Source organism: Pipistrellus hanaki (genome assembly GCF_964339955.1).
Source record: "Pipistrellus hanaki genome assembly, chromosome: 1".
Classification (NCBI taxonomy): Eukaryota; Metazoa; Chordata; class Mammalia; order Chiroptera; family Vespertilionidae; genus Pipistrellus; species Pipistrellus hanaki.
Genome location: NC_140503.1, coordinates 40858737 through 40876146, shown reverse-complemented (window position 1 = coordinate 40876146; position 17410 = coordinate 40858737). Strand labels below are relative to the sequence as shown.

The window sequence follows — 17410 nt, the reverse complement described above, 5'->3', positions numbered from 1 at the left end:
CTTCTACCTCACTAGGCTGTGTCCTTTGGGCGGCTTTCACACCACCAAAGGTGCCCATCTGCCCATGACCTTGCCGAGCCAGCATTGAGGTTGCATAGCCAATAGCTGGGAGTAAACTGCAAGAGAGCCATTTTCTTCTTTTGTTTAGTTGTGTGTTTTCCTCTAAAAAAAAAAAGAAAGAAAAGAAAAGAAAAAGCAGGCTTGGAAATTACAAGGCAGAGAGCTGGGATTGAACTTCCTTTAAAGCTGCCTGTAGACATCAGGAATATTTATTTTCTCTATTTGTTTTAAGCCTGGCAAGGCTGTGTCGTTTTCTCCACACTGTCCTGATGGAGCCCTGACCAGCAAGCGTGCAATGCCCCTAGCCCTAATGTGCCATTAATGATAGGTTAATGTACAGTATAATGTTTTTGGGACTACGGGTTTATTACACTTCTGAGTGTGAGGTCTTTCCACAGAGCGCCCAAGGTCCCATTGCATTATATCATGCAATAAAAATACCCTTTTCATATCGCACACTAATAAACTGTATTTGAAATGCTGTCTGAGGGCACTGCTGTCTAGCCTATAGTCAGTGCATGGGCGCAACAGTTGGGATGTCTGTTTTCTATTTTGTGTGTTAGTTACATGGAATTCTGAACCCAGGGAAGGCTGCTCACTCTTGTTTTAAGTGGGGGAGTGAGGTGGGTCTTTAGACCTGAGGCTCAGGGGAAGGGCTGCTCAATGAGTGGTGAGGGTCTGAAATTAATACCTGGCAGCAGGGCCCCTAGCTCTCTACTGCCCGCCCAGCCCCTCGGTGTGCAGCTGTCAGAGGGCTGGCCCCTGTCTTCCACACTCGCAGTGAACATTTGTGAGGCATTGTAAGCACGCCCTCAGAACAGGAGTGTAAGTGCTGCAAGCTTAGGCCTTCGGTGGTCATGGCTCCAGGATGGTTTCAGTGATCGCCTCTGTGCTGGGACTCGCTCACAGCCTTCCAGGGAGGCAGTGCTGCCCTCCTGTCTTACAGAAGGCAGAGTGCCCAGGACTAGGGGGAAGCTGCACCTGGAGAATGAAGCCCACAGGCTCCCGGGAGGCCACCTGAGACGTGAAATGCGGCTTGCTGGGCGAGCATCCCCTCAAACGCGCATAGCCCCGTGCTCTCAGCATCACCGATGGTTTTCTCCACAGTTTGCTCACAGCAGAGCTGATTTGAAGGGTGGGAAACTATGGAAAAGGAGACTCTTCTGCCCTGAAAAGGAAAAGGGCCTCGGAATTTAGGGATGAGGCAAAGACTGGGATCGGAGGGCTTTATTCGCCTGTTCCATACCTTAATCCAGGGCAGACCGTCCCCTGTGCTTTGTCAGGTGGGAAAGTGACAACGTGAGTTCCAAACGCTGGGCTCAGGCCAGTGCTGAGACCTCAGCCTGCAGTCCCTTCCTAACAGACTCGGAGCTCAGTGTCCTTGTTGATAAATCAGGGTAATGTCTATTTCTGACAGGGCCGGATAGTATGAAATAATGTAAACTAAAACACCTAATTAGTACCAGGCTCGGGGTAGGTGCTCACACTGTCAGGGATTATATTGCTATTATTACCATATTATAACAAAAGACACAGGCTTTGGAGTTTATGTCCAGTTTAAATTTCAAGTCTACCTTAGCCAGATCTCTGAACCTAGTTTTCAAATCCACAAATAGGAGGTAATAATAGTGGTGCTATACAGCTACTTCTTGGGGTGGTTATGACACTTGAATTAGATCGTGACCTGGAAAGCACTTTGTAGAATCAAAAACCCTACTCAGGTGCTGCTATCTGTAAATATATGTATTTGTCTCTCCAGATCAACATGTTCAAGCTGGGTTATATTTGGATAAATATCCTTATAGCAACACTTGGTTGATCTGTTCCCCTCACCACCAGGAAGCATGTCTTGGATTAAATGTAGACTTACAATAGCCCAATCATATAAAAGTCAGGGCAGCCGGACTGGTGTGGCTCAGTTGAGAGTCATCCTATCAACCGGGAGGTCACAGTTCGATTCCAGTCAGGGCACATGCTCAGATGTGGACTCAATCCCCAGTGGGGGGCATGCAGAAAGCAGCCAATCAATAATTCTCTCTCATTCTTGATGTTTCCATCCCTCTCTATCTCTCTCTCTCTCTCTCTCTCTCTCTCTCTCTATATATATATATATATATATATATATATATATATATGTTGATTTCAGAGAAGAAGGGAGAGGGAGATATAGATAGAGATAGAGATAGAGAGATATATGTTGAGATATAGATATATATATATATAGATATATATATATGTGTCTGTATATATATATGTATGTCAAGGCAGCTATAGCCGGCATCATTACCACAGAGCAGTGGAGCAGGGCAGAAGCCATCTGCTCACCCAGGCTGGTGCCAGGAGAACCAGTACCTGCTTGAGGTGGGCAGCATTGGTCAGAACAATGACTGAAAGATCAGAGGACCATGCTGAAGGGTTACATTGGTCTGAGGAGCCAAGAAAACGATGGAAAGAAAAAAATCGGAAGTTGCTTAGGCTGTCCTGCAAAAGGGTGGACCTTTTGGCTCTAAGCAAAGTTCCCTTAATTGCTAGGAGAAAAGCATTTAAGTTTCAAGAATAATTAATTTTTATTTTAAGGTTATAGTGTTGGACTAAATCTTTTCTTTTCAGATGTGGGTTGTTGAGAACACTTAGGTAAACCTCTCAGGGGTTAAATCTGTCTTTAGGACTGCCAGGACTTGAAAAATGTTACCCTGTGTCAAGAAAACTAGAAGTGACAAGTTCATTTAAAAAGCCTGGTTTGTCATTGTTTATCTAATTTTCAGAATTGACACAGAAAATTAAACCTGCTGACACTCTCTGACCATCTCCCCGGCTCATTCCCTGGTCCTTTCCTGCCTGACCTTTGCAAGTACAACATGCTCCAAACCCCGAAATATAAAACTTCCCACTGAGTTTCCAAGTTGCCCTGCAGTCACGCCAAGATTCTGTCATAGGATGTCATCCCTAATGTTATTAGGAAGAAGAAAAAAAAAAAAAGATGAGGTTATAAATCTGGTCTGTGAAATATTTCTTTTTTCTCTCCTCTAAGACCATAAATCTTAGAAGTAATCAAACTCTCTGCAAAGGAAGCCAAGATAAACTTGGGCCCCATATGTCTTTCCTGGAGTCAGAAGATCTAAAGGCTTGTCTGCCCAGTGACATCACTCTGCAGAGAAGCAGGTGGGGGAGAGTCTTTCCGTGTTTAATACGGACATGCTAAAACTCACCGGGCAGCACATCTTTTATTCGGCATCATCGGTGAATGAGTGGCTGCACAGAAGGAAGTGTTCAGATAACTGAAACCCCTTCTTTTTAAAATCAAAGCTGGTTGTTTTTGTTGGGTGGTGTTGCTAATAGGTGTCTCTTCTCCAACCTGTCCTTATTTCTCCAACAGCCCTTCCTTCCTTCTCTTCCATTTGACTCTTTCTTTTGTATTTTACTAGAAGCCTAGTGCACGAAATTCATGCACTGGGGGAAGGGTCCCTCAGCCCAGATTGTGAGAGGGTGCAGGCCAGGCCAAGGGACACCGCCAGTGCATGATTGGGGCTGGGGAGGACACGGGAGGTTGGCCAACTAGGAAGGGATTGCGGGAGAGCTCCAGGGCATGTCTGGCCCATCTTGCTCACTCCTGATTGGCTGGACCCCAGCAGCAAGCTAACCTACCGGTCGGAGTGTCCACCTCCTGGTGGTCAATGCACGTCATAGTGACTGGTTGATTGGTCAACTCTGCCCGCTGGTGATCAGTGCACACATAGTGAGCGGTTGAGCGGCCTTAGCATATCATTAGCATATCATATTACTCTATGATTGGTTGAACAGATGACCAGGTGACTGGACACTTAGCATATTAGGCTTTTATTATATAAGATATTGGGAAACCAGATATGAAGCTTTAAGTCTAAAATAACAGAAAATTGGCTTGAATTAAAGCCTGAGGTATTAGCTGAAAGTAAAGTGTTCCAGTTTTACAATAGTTTAACTTTCAGACTTTCAGTCTTAGCTCAGGGTATCAAATTATGGAGACCTATAAAATATGTCAAGTGCCTCTAGTTTTGAAACGAGGCTGTTTCATTAAATATACTGCTTGATAATGTTACATATAAATGCCCAAGTTTGAAACAATATGATCCTTTGCTCATGAACTGGTAGTTAGTGTAGGCTGAATTGTTAAAGTTTTGTTGTTTTCTGAGAGGACCAAATAAGCCAGGAAGGTACCAAGGGAAGTTTTTAGGCTCTGAAATCAGCCACAGAGTCAGGCCTCTCAGTACATCCATACTGAATTTTATGGAATTAAAGACTCCCTGTAAACTGGAGCAAAACTACCGGAAGAAACAAGCTTGTAACTGAATAATTGTCCTTCTTGACGATGAGAACAGACTTTGGTTTCTTAAGGCAGCCAGCTTATTTATAACCCGACGAAGTAAGCACCCTTAGTCATTCATTGCGCACCTGACCAACAACACTGCCTCACAGAACACTGGGCACGCCATTCGCCACCACAGAAAACGCATTTCAGGCTTCCGTCTGTTTAATTTTCTTCAACATTACCTTGCAAACCGCAGTAAATCAATAACAGAATAGTTAAGTACCACAGGTTCTTTGTTTTAGAAAATATAGCTCAAGGCTAAAAGTGGGTTCTATTGATGATTTTTATTTGCTGTTGGGACACAAAATGATCAGAATTTTCCAATGGTTTGCTTCCTTTTTGTAGATTTCCTTTAAAAGCTCAGGGGAAAAGGAGTTGAATAGTTTCAAGTAGAAAATGTTGGTTGCTGACAGCACTAACTCTGGAATAACTGGGAATTTTCAGTCCTGTATTTTATAGACCAGGTGTGATAGCTTTGGCCTTGATTACGCTCTTCTTTTAATTTTTCCAAAAGGGCTTCACCAGCCAGCACCCTTGGATACCCTCACACTCACCCAACAGTAGCCCATTCCATTAAATTGAATGAGGCTCATGACTGGGACATCATAGCTCAAAATAGGGTTGTTGTTTTTTAAATGACATTTCAGTTAAAGCTAATTGCCCAAAATTTTTATGTCTAGTATCTTTAGCAATTGTTCATCTGTTTTTTGTTGTTGTTGTTATTGTTGGTTTAATTGCAACAAAAATCTTCACCTTAGCCTCAGTCTTTGTATGAATGGTTTTTTTCTCCTTATTAAGAAACTAAAAAAAAAAAAACTGTTACTAAGGAAGATTTCAAGAGGTAGCAGCCTTTATTTAATTGGATGCTTCTTGATTGAGGTATGATGAGGCAGTGGATATGAAGTGCTTTGAAAAGTTTAAAGTGTGATACCAGGACTCAAAACCTGTGATTCACCTGCCAGGGGTGATATTGTCAATGTTCATTGGCACCTCCAGTCACCACCATTATCACCCTTCCCACTGCCCCCACCATCCATCCATCCATCCATCCGTCCATCCATCCATCTATCTATCCATCTATCTGTCTATCCATCTATCTCTGTCTCTCTACTATTGACCTATCACTCTGCATTTTCAATTTTGTCAGAGATTAATCTACTTTACTTCTCTTTAAAGAACCGGCATTTTATTGAATTGATCATCTCTTTGATATCATTCTGTTTCATTTCTTTGTGTTTTTTATTATTTGCTCTCTTATGTTTTCTTTGGGCTTACTTTTTGTTCTATTTATAATTTATGAATTGGATTCTTAAGCTCATAAATTTTCAATCTTTTTCCCTAATTGCATAAAGCTATAAATTGCCTCTTAAGTATTTCTTTAGCTGCATCACACAAATATGTATATATAGTCTCCTTATTGTCAGTCAGTTCTAAGTAATTTTCAATTTCAGTGAGGATTTCTTTTTGACCCATGAATTATTTAGAAGTATTATCCTATTTGCAGATACCCAGAGGTTTTTGTTATCCTGTGATTGCTTTTCATGCACCGTGGTCAGAGAACATGGTCCGTATAGTATCAGATCTTCATGATATGTTGAGATTCCCTTACTGCAGGGTCAACTTTTTTTCTCACTTGAAAGGAATGTGTATTCTCTAATTGTTGAATGCAGTGTCCTATTTACGTCCTGTACACTAGTGTTTTCCAAAGTGTGGTACGCTTCCCAGGGGTACGGGAAGAGTTTGGTGGGGGTACATGTTGCACCAGAGTTTGGTGGGGATATGCACTGCACCATGCTTAGCTGCGCCTAATTCTACATTCTCATGAGTACGAGGGCTACCTACTCAGCGAAAATTATAGAAGTGGTACACATATGTCAAAAGTTTGGGGAACACTGCTGTAGACCAAACTTGTTGTGTTAGTCAAAAATTTTATGCCCTTCCTATTTTCTATCTGCTTTATTAATTACTAAGGGAGCTGTGTTGAAATGTCAATGTTTGCTTTAAAGTGGTGATGTTAGGTACCTATGTCAAAATACTATATCTTTATTTCAAAGTGTTTCCATTATCTTTATGTGATGAATCTCTTTATTTCTAACGTATTGTGCTTTAAATTTTATTTTTGTCTGATATACCTATGCTATCTTTTTCTGGCTGAATTTATCTGCTCTGTGTTTTACTATACCTCTGTTTTCATCATCCCTGTGTTCCTTTGTTTTAAATGTATCTTGGCATTTTGGTGCTTCTACTGTTGATTCCCTGTAAATTATTATTTATTTCAGATAGTGTAGCCTTGTCTACGGCCATACCACCCTGAACGCACCCGATTTCGTCAGATAGTGTTGCCTTCATTTCTAACTGTCCTTATGCTATTGAGGCCCTCACTCAGTTTCTTGAGCATACTTATAACCAGTGTTTTGAACTCTACATCTAGTAAATAGGAAAAAAATCTCCATTTTGTTTAGTTCTTTTTCTGAAACTTTGTTCTGTTGTTTCATTTGGGCCATATTTCTTTGTCTCCTCGTTTTAGCCACCTCCTCATGTTTGTTTCTATGTATTAGGTAGAGCTGCTACATCTCCCAGGCTGGGTGGTGTGGCCTAATCTATTAGGCATTTGAGCTCTAGCTAGCAGAAATGAGAAAGGGAAGTGGCAAAGCTTGCTCCTTCTTTTCCGGGTATTGGCACACAGCATATGTGCTCACATAACCTTGGCCAAAAATACCACGTGAGCTAGATGACAGTGTTCCTTGTTAAAATCAGGATTCAGCCCTGGGCAGTTTTGCTTAGTGGTTAGAGTGTTGGCCCAAAGACTGAAGGGTCATGGGTTCAATTCCAAGTCAAGGGCATGGTCTACGGCCATACCACCCTGAACGCCCCTGATCTCGTCTGATCTCGGAAGCTAAGCAGGGTCGGGCCTGGTTAGTACTTGGATGGGAGACCAAGTTAAGGGCATGTACCTCAGTTGCAGGTTCCCCATCCCCAGTAGGGGTGCGTGCAGGTGGCAGCCAATCAGCCAATCAATGTGTCTCTCACGTAGATATTTCTCTCTCTCTCTCTTTCTTTCTTTCTCTCTCTTCTGTGGTTTGGGTAATTTTCTCAGACTTTTCTTCTAGTTTACTAACTCTCTCCTTAACTCTATTTAATCTGATGTCTGGCTCAGCCACAAAGAGTTTTGGGGTTTTTTTATGGTGACTATTTGTTTTGCTTCTATGTTGCACTTGATTATTTTCAAATCTCTGTTCTCTTTTTCTAAATATCTTGTTCTTAGTGTTTCAATTTCTCCTTTTATGTCTTAAATCTTTTCAAATGTGCGTTTTCTTTTCTATTGTTTTTCTGTTATCTCATTCTGAGAATTCGAACCTTCTTGTGTGTTGTGCCTGCTGACCCTTGTCCATTGTGGATTTTTCCTTCACGTGTTTTGGAATTTTCACTGAAAGCTCATACTGAGTGGGGCTTATTACTGTGGAAATTTTTGAATTTCAGAAGTATGGCCCCAGAATGGTTTTTTGTGTTGAGAGACACTTCAGAGTATCACTAGATCGATATCAGTGTTATATTAGTTTGTCAGCCTGAGTGGGAATCTTAGACCATAGAAGTGCACAGGGCTCAGCCTCGTTTTTGTATTTCTTGGGCGACTCCCCTCAGAGCCACCTTATCATCCCCTTTGCTGATGGGCAGACTTTTCCTAGCTCACCCCTTTGTAGTCCCGGCTTTGTCAGGGTCTCCGGGTCATCTCCCCAGGGGGACCTTGTTCTGTTCTTCATACCGTCCGGATCCTATGTTCCTGGAACCAATAATTCCCCTTAGGCTTAGAGCCACAAGACCTGCACTCACACATTTATAACTCTGGCTTTCAGTCCCCTCCTTATTTTTAGCACTTGCAGACTTCTTTTCTTTTTAAAAAATCTTCCATTTTATCTCTCATGGTGAGGGCTTGTAAAGGGAAAACTATTAGGCTGTCTTCTCTCATTATCTCTTCATTCACTCTTTGTCAAAACCATTCCATTCTTTTCTTTTCTTTTTTTTTTTTCTTTTTTTCTTTTTTTCAACAAACTTACTGAGCTTCCACTGTGTGCCAGAAATTTTTCTGGATCTCATTGTCTCTTTCCCACCTTTCTGTATACTCACATGACCACTTATACACACACACGTGAGCATATACACATGCACACAGCCAAGGTCTCAGAGCTCAAACATCAAATCTCAAGAGGGCAGGAGAGAATCCATCCTTCTGAGTGTTGCATCTGTAGCCACGCTGTCATCACCCCAGAGACAAACCTTAAGCATCTGGGCACCTGTAACTGGCCGCAGAATCACTGCTTGGGCAGCTGTAGACCCAGCCTCTCGGGGAGTCCTCAGCTCTGTGGGAACAGGGCCCCCTCTCTCCCTTTGGCGCCTCTGATCCTGACTCCTCTGGACATCTGCTCAACTCGAGATGCCTGGGGTAGATGGCAGCCTCCCCATTGTCTCCCCAGTCCTAGATAAGTCCCCTGACAGGGCAGCCCCCATAGCTCCCCTTAAATGGCCCAGAGGCACCACCCTGCCACTCACATAGCTCACCTCCCTCTGACATCAGCTCAAAAATGCTGGCACCTGCATGTCTGCCCCCTCACCATGCCCACTGGAGTCATCCATGCCCCCTCCCCACACCACACCGCTCTGGTCCTGTGGCTGCACTGGCCCTGGAATGACTCACAGAGACCTCAGGAAACATCGTGTTCTCTCGATGGACCGTTTTCTGACCAATTACTCTGTGTAGAAACACATAGATCTGCTCAGATGAAAGGTAGAGAGCTCCCTGACCCTGTTAGATGGCTCTGTGCAGTCTGGCATGGCTAGAGGTAAGCAGTTTGCTGCTAATAATTGAATATTTGGGGAGAAACATCTATTTCTGTAGCACTTGTGAAGAATAAACTCAAGAAGGTTGATGGAAATGGCATGTCACAGCTGCAAAACATTTCTGAGGTCTTAAGAGAAAATGAAGGGCTGGAAGGGAGACACACACACACACACTCAATTCCGACCACGGAAGAGCTTTAGAAATCAGAAGCTCAGAAAGCAGTCTCAGAACACATGCCTTGCCCAGTTCAGCCAGGCTAGGGAGACAAGACTCCAGCCCACACCTCCTTCCCCATCCCGAATCTGTTCCAGGTGGAGAAATAACAACCACCCTCTCACTGCCCAGCGTGTCTGTGGCGCCTCAGTCGTCCCCATGACCCACCCGAGGAGAAGAGAGAACAGTGGTATTTGGTGGGGCAAGGAGGCCTCTCCGCGTTCAAAACCTGCTGAGATACAGGGCTCAGAAAATGACAGAATGGGAGTATCAGCTTCGCTTCTATAAAGATCTGGATTGAACGATGTGCTCACCTGTGTGGCCCGAATGATCTTACTGGGCATTTACCACTGAGTCCCTGTCTGAGGTGACCACTGCAGGCCCCGTGGGGTCAGAGCCTCCCTAGAGGGCAGGCCAGAACCCTGCACCCCACCCCACCCCTTCGGCCTGTTCAGTCCTTCCATCCTCTCCCTGGGCGCAGGGCCCCGGAGTGCGGTAACAGAGGTCCTTCCATGCACAACGATGAAGCCCAGGGAAGGAGGCTCGCCCTGCAGTGAGTCTTCTATAGGTGAGGCAGTGTGGCTCTTCCCAGGCCTCCCAACCCCGGGGGTGGCGAGCAGGTTTGCTGCCCTGGCACCACCCCCCAGAGGGCAGAGAGGACTTTCCTTGAGATGCCTGACCTTCCCCTGCTGAGTCACTCATGGGGACTTCTCTCCAGCCTCAATCCCCGCCACCTCCTTCCCTGACCCCCCAGGTGGCCAGCCTGGAAGGGAGGGCTGCCCCTGGGAGGATGGCTTGTCTGCTCATGTAACGCACATTGTAAAGGCTGCCCGCTGCCCCGCCACTTGTCAGCCGTTTAGCAGACATTGGACATCTGTGCCTCTTTCCCTAAGTCATTTAACTTCTCTAATCTGAAGTCACCTCCCGGGAAAATGGGCATTAGATAGGTAGCTGTGAACCTTTACCATGAAGGATTTATATTACGTAAAATTACCGGTTCTGGTATATAAGACGACTTTTGAAATGAAAAAAAGTCAACCGAAAATCGGGGGCAAAAGACCAAAACTGCACAAAAATTACCTGCAGATCTTGACGGCAAAATAAGTCTTTTCTTTGAAGTGGGGGGTAGTCTTATACAGCGAATATAGGCCTAAACCTATGTTTTAACTGTAAAAATTAGGGGTCATCTTATACGCCGGAAAATACAGTAATGCAGAGCCTCGGGATTAATATACCAGAGAAAAAGTGGGGGTTTTGCATGAATGTATGAGTATCCGGAATATTTCTTATAAAGTCATCCATGAGATTTCAACATTCTGAGTCAAACATAGATGAGTGTGTACGTTATTTTTTTAATTAGATTTGCACAAATACAGTTAAAAATGTTTCTTAACAATTTGAATCAAACATTCAGAGAAGCTCAGAACCTCTGACTCCACGGGCTCCGAGGTCCCGTCTAGAATCCTGCCTCTTAATGCTGAGAAGGGACTGAGTGTTACCCTTGTCCCTAGGGCTGGGGTCCTAACGGGACGTGCAGAGAGCTTTCAAACAAGGCTCGCAGGGCCAGCTAGGAAACGTGGAGTGATGGCAACACGTGGACATGGCCCCTCCAGGTTCTCAGCTCACCTCTTACAGGCACCGCCCCTCCCCGTTCACCATAGCAACTTGTGGGACTCCTTACTTGTTTTGGATTTGGCTGAGGTGCACCTGGGCCAGGTCTGACTTCTTCAAACAGGCTGGTGTGTGCTTGGCCTTCTCCCATGCCGAGGCCTCGGTTGGAGAGCAGGTGCCTGGTGGCCTGGGGCTCACCCTGAAGAAGCGGAGGCCTGTGGTCCAGAGAGGACCCCAGAGTCTAGAGCAGCCTCCGCTTGTAGCACTTTCTCCCTAGGCCTGCCCGCCCCACCCGCAATGCTTCTCAGCCCAGCATCAGGCTGCTGGGGAAGTGCTGTCACTTACCAGTCAGTCCAACTCTTCTGGGTGGTGGCTATGCGATTTCCCTCCAGGGCCTCCCAGTGCAGGTTAGGATGAGATGGGCTCGAACGATGATGACATGCAGCAGAGTCGGTGCATGCTCTACTCTAGGGAGGTCGGTGCGCATTTGCCCAGTTTCTCTAGGAGGGGTGCGTCTGTTGGGAGGCGGCAGGAAGAAAGGCTCCATAGAGGTAGATCTTCGGTTAAAGTGTAATCTGCTGGGCATCTTGCTTAATTGTTCTTTCTGCTCCTCCCTCCAGGGGTCTGGTCTCTGTAACTGGAAAATGTCTTTCAAACCCTGGGCCTCTGTTTTCATGCTTCTATGGAATCCAGATCTAAAGACAGAATGGAGAACCAGGGGCTTGGGTTCTGAGGCAGACCGCCAGCTTGTACACCGAGGTGGGCTGTGCAGGGTGGGCCACCTCCTCTGGCCCCGGCACTGAGCAGAAAGGACAGATAGTGACCGAGGGCTTGGGCACAGCCAACCTCTGTGGCCCTGGCCAAGTTCCATAATCCTTCTGTGCTGTACTTTCTGCATCTGTAAAATGGGGATAATTTTAATACTTCATAGAGTTGCTGAGTATTGAGTTAGTTCTTTGATTAGAAGTGACTGACCCATATGAATTTGAGCTGGGAGGGCCAAGATATGACTTTTTGCCACCCTAACTCCAGTTTATTAGTTTAACAGTACTTAGTGAGCGCATATAATGTATAAGATACTGTGTGATTTTTTTTAAGTAGAACTTTAACTCTCACTGTCCTGACCTGAGAGGGCACAGTAGCTGACGTCCTGGATGCAGACCCTGACTTTGCCACTTTCCACCTCTGGAACCTCACCCCGCGACATGTTTCATGGCACCTCAGTTTATTTTGCCCATAAGCTGAGGGCTCAAGGTCAGGTGCCGATGTAGGGCAGCCAGAGGCGCACAGAGGAGCTCGTGATACAGAATATACGGATAACTCGTCGTGCCATCGGACCACTAACTGAGGGCCTTGCAGCCACACTGGCCAGTTTGTCATTGACTCAAACGCATAGTATTCTTTAGGAAGTTATATGAGAGAAGAAAAGTGTGGAGACCCCAAATAGGTAAATGCCTATTTGGGATGAAACTCAGAAACCAACTGAGAGCAGAGTGAGGTGTCAGTGAGTGAGCACTGGACCAGGAGTCCAGACACCTGAGCCTCGGGCAGCACTCACCCACCACCTCAGGCTTGGAGCCCCATTCCTGCCTGCACATGGGCACATCCACCCTCCCATCCCTGCCTCCTTCAGTGGACAGGTAGAGCGGCCATGTGGGAGGGGCTCGGGAGTGCCCTGCTGTCAGTCAGCACGATGAAACGAGTGGGTAAAAATTAGGGACATTATGACAAAAGAAGAGAGGCAGACGCTGGTGGAATACTGAAAACTGCAGCTCCGATTCCTGAGTTGCTGGGTGTTGGCCAGCACCCTCCTTTGCGTCAGCACAATTTGCTCCTCAGCCCCATTGGTGGAGGCATCAGCACCAGGTGACACCAGCTGTCTTTGGTGTCCCACTTTTGGATCCATCCTGCCCTTACAATCCCATCCTTTTCCCTTCATTATGTCTCCATCTTCTGTGGCGCAGTCTGTGGACCATAATAATTCAACCCGCGCCGACTTAACTGTTGCAATTGGCCCTGAGAGAATCAAGGAAATGAGAGTGGCGCCCACTGCCTGGAGATGAGGGCAGTGAGATCATTCAGCAGCGCTGGCCTGTGCGCGCCCTGCCAGCCTCCGCAGGGCGCTCTCCGTGTGGAGGACAGAGGCCTGGGTGTCCAGGCGGTCACCTGGGGTGGGGCGTGCTCTTGGCAAGCAGCATATGGGCATGCTGGCTCCAGGGAGGTGGCCATGCCATGCTCCCACTGTTGCTTGCAGCATGATGGGGCTGAGAGAGCTTGTCCGCACCTCAGCTCCTCTGCCTGGGAGGAAGCATGATCCCCACAAGTGCCACGGGGCCTCGGGACACCTGGGAGGGCCTGTGAGGCCCCTGTCTGGCTGCAGGTGCAGGTGAGCATGTGGTCCAGTCCATGGCTTTTGGAGTCAGGAGACACAGTGTGAGTCCACCCAGCCGTTTGCTTCAGTGACCTCGGATGGGCCCCTGTGATGTATGTTTCCTCACGTCGCCAACCGAGATGCAGGGCTGTGTGCACCCCCAGAATGTGTGGTTCGGTGGGAAAATCAAGACAAAGCCCTTGGCAAACCCCTGGCCGCAGCACTCTGTCCATGGTGCTGCTCTCAGTACAGGTTTCCTCATGCCACTTCCATCCACTTCCAGGCACCTGGCCTTGAGAGACCCCCTAACACAGCCGGCTGGCCGGCCTCTGCTCGGGCCTGGAGCCACCTGGGAACTCAGGCACCTCCAGGTGGCCTGCTTTCCACAGAATTGTCCACCAGGTTTTGTTTCCCTTCAATCCATGAGGAATCCTTGCATCACATGTAGGAGCTAGAGGCGTGTCAGGAAGAGGGAGCACACCTGGCAGGTCACGGGGATGCAGCCCAGCCTTGAGGATGCCCCAGAGTAGAAACCGGAACTCTGTTCAGCCCAGCGCTTACCCAGGCCCTTCAGCTCCCACTCGGTCTCCTCTTCTGTGCAGTGGGTGGTGGTGTGCTTTCCCTGCTCCTCACACGGGGCTGATGGGAGGAGGGAGAGTTTTGTCAGAGTGACCCACCACTGCAGCAGAGCACTCTCCCAGTGTGTCCACGGGATGCGCTGATGGGAAGGATCGGGCCCCAGGCCTGCAGCCTTGGTCCCACCTGGTGGAAATAGGTCAGGAGAAACTGCAATCGATGCCAATCCCCCCACCTCTGCCCCCAGGTCGGCTCCGGGAGGGCCCTGGCCGTGGGTTTGGGTTAGAGACTTCTGGTTCAGCCCCAGGAACCCGGACAGGCCAGTCATTTCCTTACCTGTAAAGTGCCCACCCATGTGACTTGGTACCTGCCCCCAGACTGTGAGGTGCTCATGGTCCCTTCAGGCTGAGATGCTGGCAGGCCGGTATCCCACCCCGGGGTCTCCAACACCTTCTGCCCTGCTCGGCTTCCCTCAAGCAGCTGTCTCTGCCCCTGCTCCCAGCACACCAGCTTCTCGTATGTTCCATCACGTGGTGATCCTCGCTGCCAGCAGCTCCCAAATTCTCTGGGTGCCTGGAGCGGCTGCAGCCCCCCCCCCCCCCCATGTCTGTATGTGTCTCTGTCTCCCTCTGTGGTTCCCTCTCATCCCTCCCAAACCAGTCAGCAGTAGCTGAGGACACAACCGCTTGTCCAGGTCACTCCCTTGAAGGGTGAGGTAAAGCCCGAGGGGTGCGCAGGGGATGGAGGCCTCCCAGCCAAGGAGGGCAGGGAGGGGAGAGTCTCCACCAGCGCCCTGGATGCCCACTCTCTCCCGCCTCCCCTCCCAGGGCACTTGGGCAGAATGCTTCCCTGCAGAGCGGCCATCAGCCCTCCCAGCCGGAGGAACGCTCCCCTCTCCCTCCTGCAGTTCCGCTCTGCTTGTTCCCGAGCAGATGATAACAGAGATGGAGCATATGGGCCCCAAAGTCACCGGGCATTCTGGGAAAGTGACACTGGTACCCGGGCTCGGCGGGAGGGGCCGTGGGCTCTGGAGCACAGCTTCTCCCTTTGTTCTTCACAAGGGCACAGGTCGCCTCTCTGAGCCTCCTGAGAAGGAGTGAGTGCGGGAAGAATTCCCTTTCAAAGCAGCCACTTAAGGGGCAGGTGTAGGCCAGGCGCATATGCAGGGAGGACATGTGGGAGCCAAGATAGGGGCTCTCGTGCCTCAGCTCCCCCACCCACTGCCCGAGGACACCCACCCCCCTGGTCCCACCTCCCCTTCCCAGCAGCAGTCAGAACCGGCACCTGCTCCCTTGTGGTCCTGCAAGTATCTTGGGGTCCCACACAGAGTGCCGTGGGCAGGTCGCAGGAGACACCCCACTGGGCTCCAGGCCGATTTCCCTCGGTGAGCCCCCAGCACCCTCTAAGCTGATTTCCTCCCCCGGCACCTCTGACAGGGTCCGCGGCCTCTGAGCTAGATGAAGCAGTGCAGGGTTCTCGGGGGGTGGTTTTTCTTGCCTGACGTGGGAAAGCTGGGTAAAGGGACACAGGGTCGGCCCAAGGTGAAAAAGCCTGTGCTTGCTTCCTTCCTGTCCCCAGACATCTCAGATCTGACCAAGCCATCCCTTCCCCTGCCCTGGCCTGGTGTCTGGGCCCACCTCCCTCACAGCCACCCCATGGGCTCATTTGGAAGCAGCTCTGAGCTCCAAGCATGTGGCCAGCGGCCAGCCAGCCCCCAGGCCTGCAGGTCAAGACTGGCTGGATTGGGAAAGCCGAGCTGAGAGCCCAGCTCAGGGGCAGGAAGGGGCCTGCACGGAAAGCAGAGGGAGCAAGGCAGCTGGAGCTGGGGGTGAGAAGGGGGAAGGAGCTGGGCAGTGAAAGGCACAGGGAGCGCCTTCTCTCCGCTCACCCCTGTGGCTTCCTGGGACCAGCCGCTGCTTTGGCGCGGGAGCTGCCAGGTGTGTGTTCTTTAGCAGAGAAGCCACAGGTGAGGAGGAGGGAAGAGAAGGTTTTTCTGATTTCCTTTCACCCTTGACTCCCAGGAGGCCCTAAGATTGTGAGTGTTAACCTTGGTTTTTCAGGGCAGCAGGGAGGGCACTGGCTAAATGTAGCCCAGCTTGCCTATGGCGAAGCCGGTGAGGGCCTGAGAGAGAGCCCGCCAAAGCCCAGCCCCAGCTTCCCACCAGGAACCATACCTCTGCACACAGCACAGCCCCTCCCTCTGACACACCTGCCCCCGCTGTAGATTGTGGCCTCTTCAGAGAGGTTTCGACCATGAAGGAACCTGGAGGGATTCACGCAGCCTCTGGCCAGTGTGGTTCTGTGGTCACCGGGCAGTGGCTGGGGTGGGCACTGGCAGCTCGAAGCCAGGCCGGGGCCGGCCAGCTGTTGGAGTGACGCTGGGCCCGGGAAGGGGCAGTGTGGGGTCCGGACAGGCCTCAGCCTGGGGGAGCCTTCAGGCTGGGTGGCACTTCAGGGGCAGGTGGCCAGCACCAGGCGGAGTCTGAGGGCTCCAGTGCTCTGGGCCTCAGTCCTCCAGCTGAGAAATGGGTTGCTCGCTGCCCGCCACACCTCACAGGCTATTGGGAGGAAAGTTAGACCCAGGCTGAGAACAGGCCCTGACACGTGAAGTCCAAGCCCGGGGACCGCCTGCCTCAGCCTCTCCGCCTCTCCACAGGGCCACCCGTTCATCGTGCAGTTCAACGACGGCAACGCGGCGGTGGTGTCCATGTGGGTGTGCCGGGCGCTGGAGGAGCGGCGGAGCCAGCAGGGGCCCCCCTGAGGCCTCGGAGGGCGCCGGAAGCCCAGGCCTGGTCACCGAGGGGAGCCCCGCCTGTCACACCGCACCCTGTCCGCCCTGTGCGGCCCAAGAGCTTTGCTGGGCCTGAGCTGCCCGCCCTCACCTCCGCTCCGCCCACGAAGCTCTGCCTGGGAGCCATCGTGCCAGATCCGGCCGCCTGGCCAGGATGAAGCCCTCGCCCTCCGGCCCGGAGGCCCTGACAGAGGGAAGGGGAGAGAGCGGGAGCATTGCCCATGGAGGCTCCTGCGCCCGCCCCTCTTCCTTTTCCCTAACATTCTTCTTTGTAAAGTGACAAGCGCCATCAGCATCACTGATGGGAATAAAAGTGTTCCTGCCGCCCCGTGAGGGATGTCACTAGGTTGTCTGTTACCCACCCAAGGTGGAGGCAGGGCATGTGGCCCCAGCAGTCTCCTGGGCCCGGAGCTGCCTGGTCCAGGCACCTGTACACACCCCATGCTTCCTGACATTCTGGAAAGAGGCCCACAGCCCAGCCCACAGACCTAAAACTGAGACACGGAGGTCCTGGGACCAAGTCCCTTGGCAAGGGGTAGCTGAGGCAGCAGTGAAGACAGGATCCTAGCTCCTGTGGACTGCTGTTTGTCCCACATGCGGAGG

At 49.8% G+C, this 17410-nt stretch overlaps 1 protein-coding gene across 2 annotated transcripts in view; it reads left to right on the top strand.

The window, feature by feature from the left end:
* Positions 1-17140, top strand: part of MAP2K5 (mitogen-activated protein kinase kinase 5) — a 238149-nt gene extending 221009 nt beyond the window's left edge. For both annotated transcript variants that reach the window (XM_084887497.1, XM_084887496.1), the window contains one exon: positions 16673-17140. In XM_084887497.1, the coding sequence (XP_084743623.1) occupies positions 16673-16777 (105 nt within the window). In that variant the 3' untranslated portion in view covers positions 16778-17140. The remainder of the gene's footprint in view (positions 1-16672) is intronic.
* Positions 17141-17410: the final 270 nt, after the last annotated feature.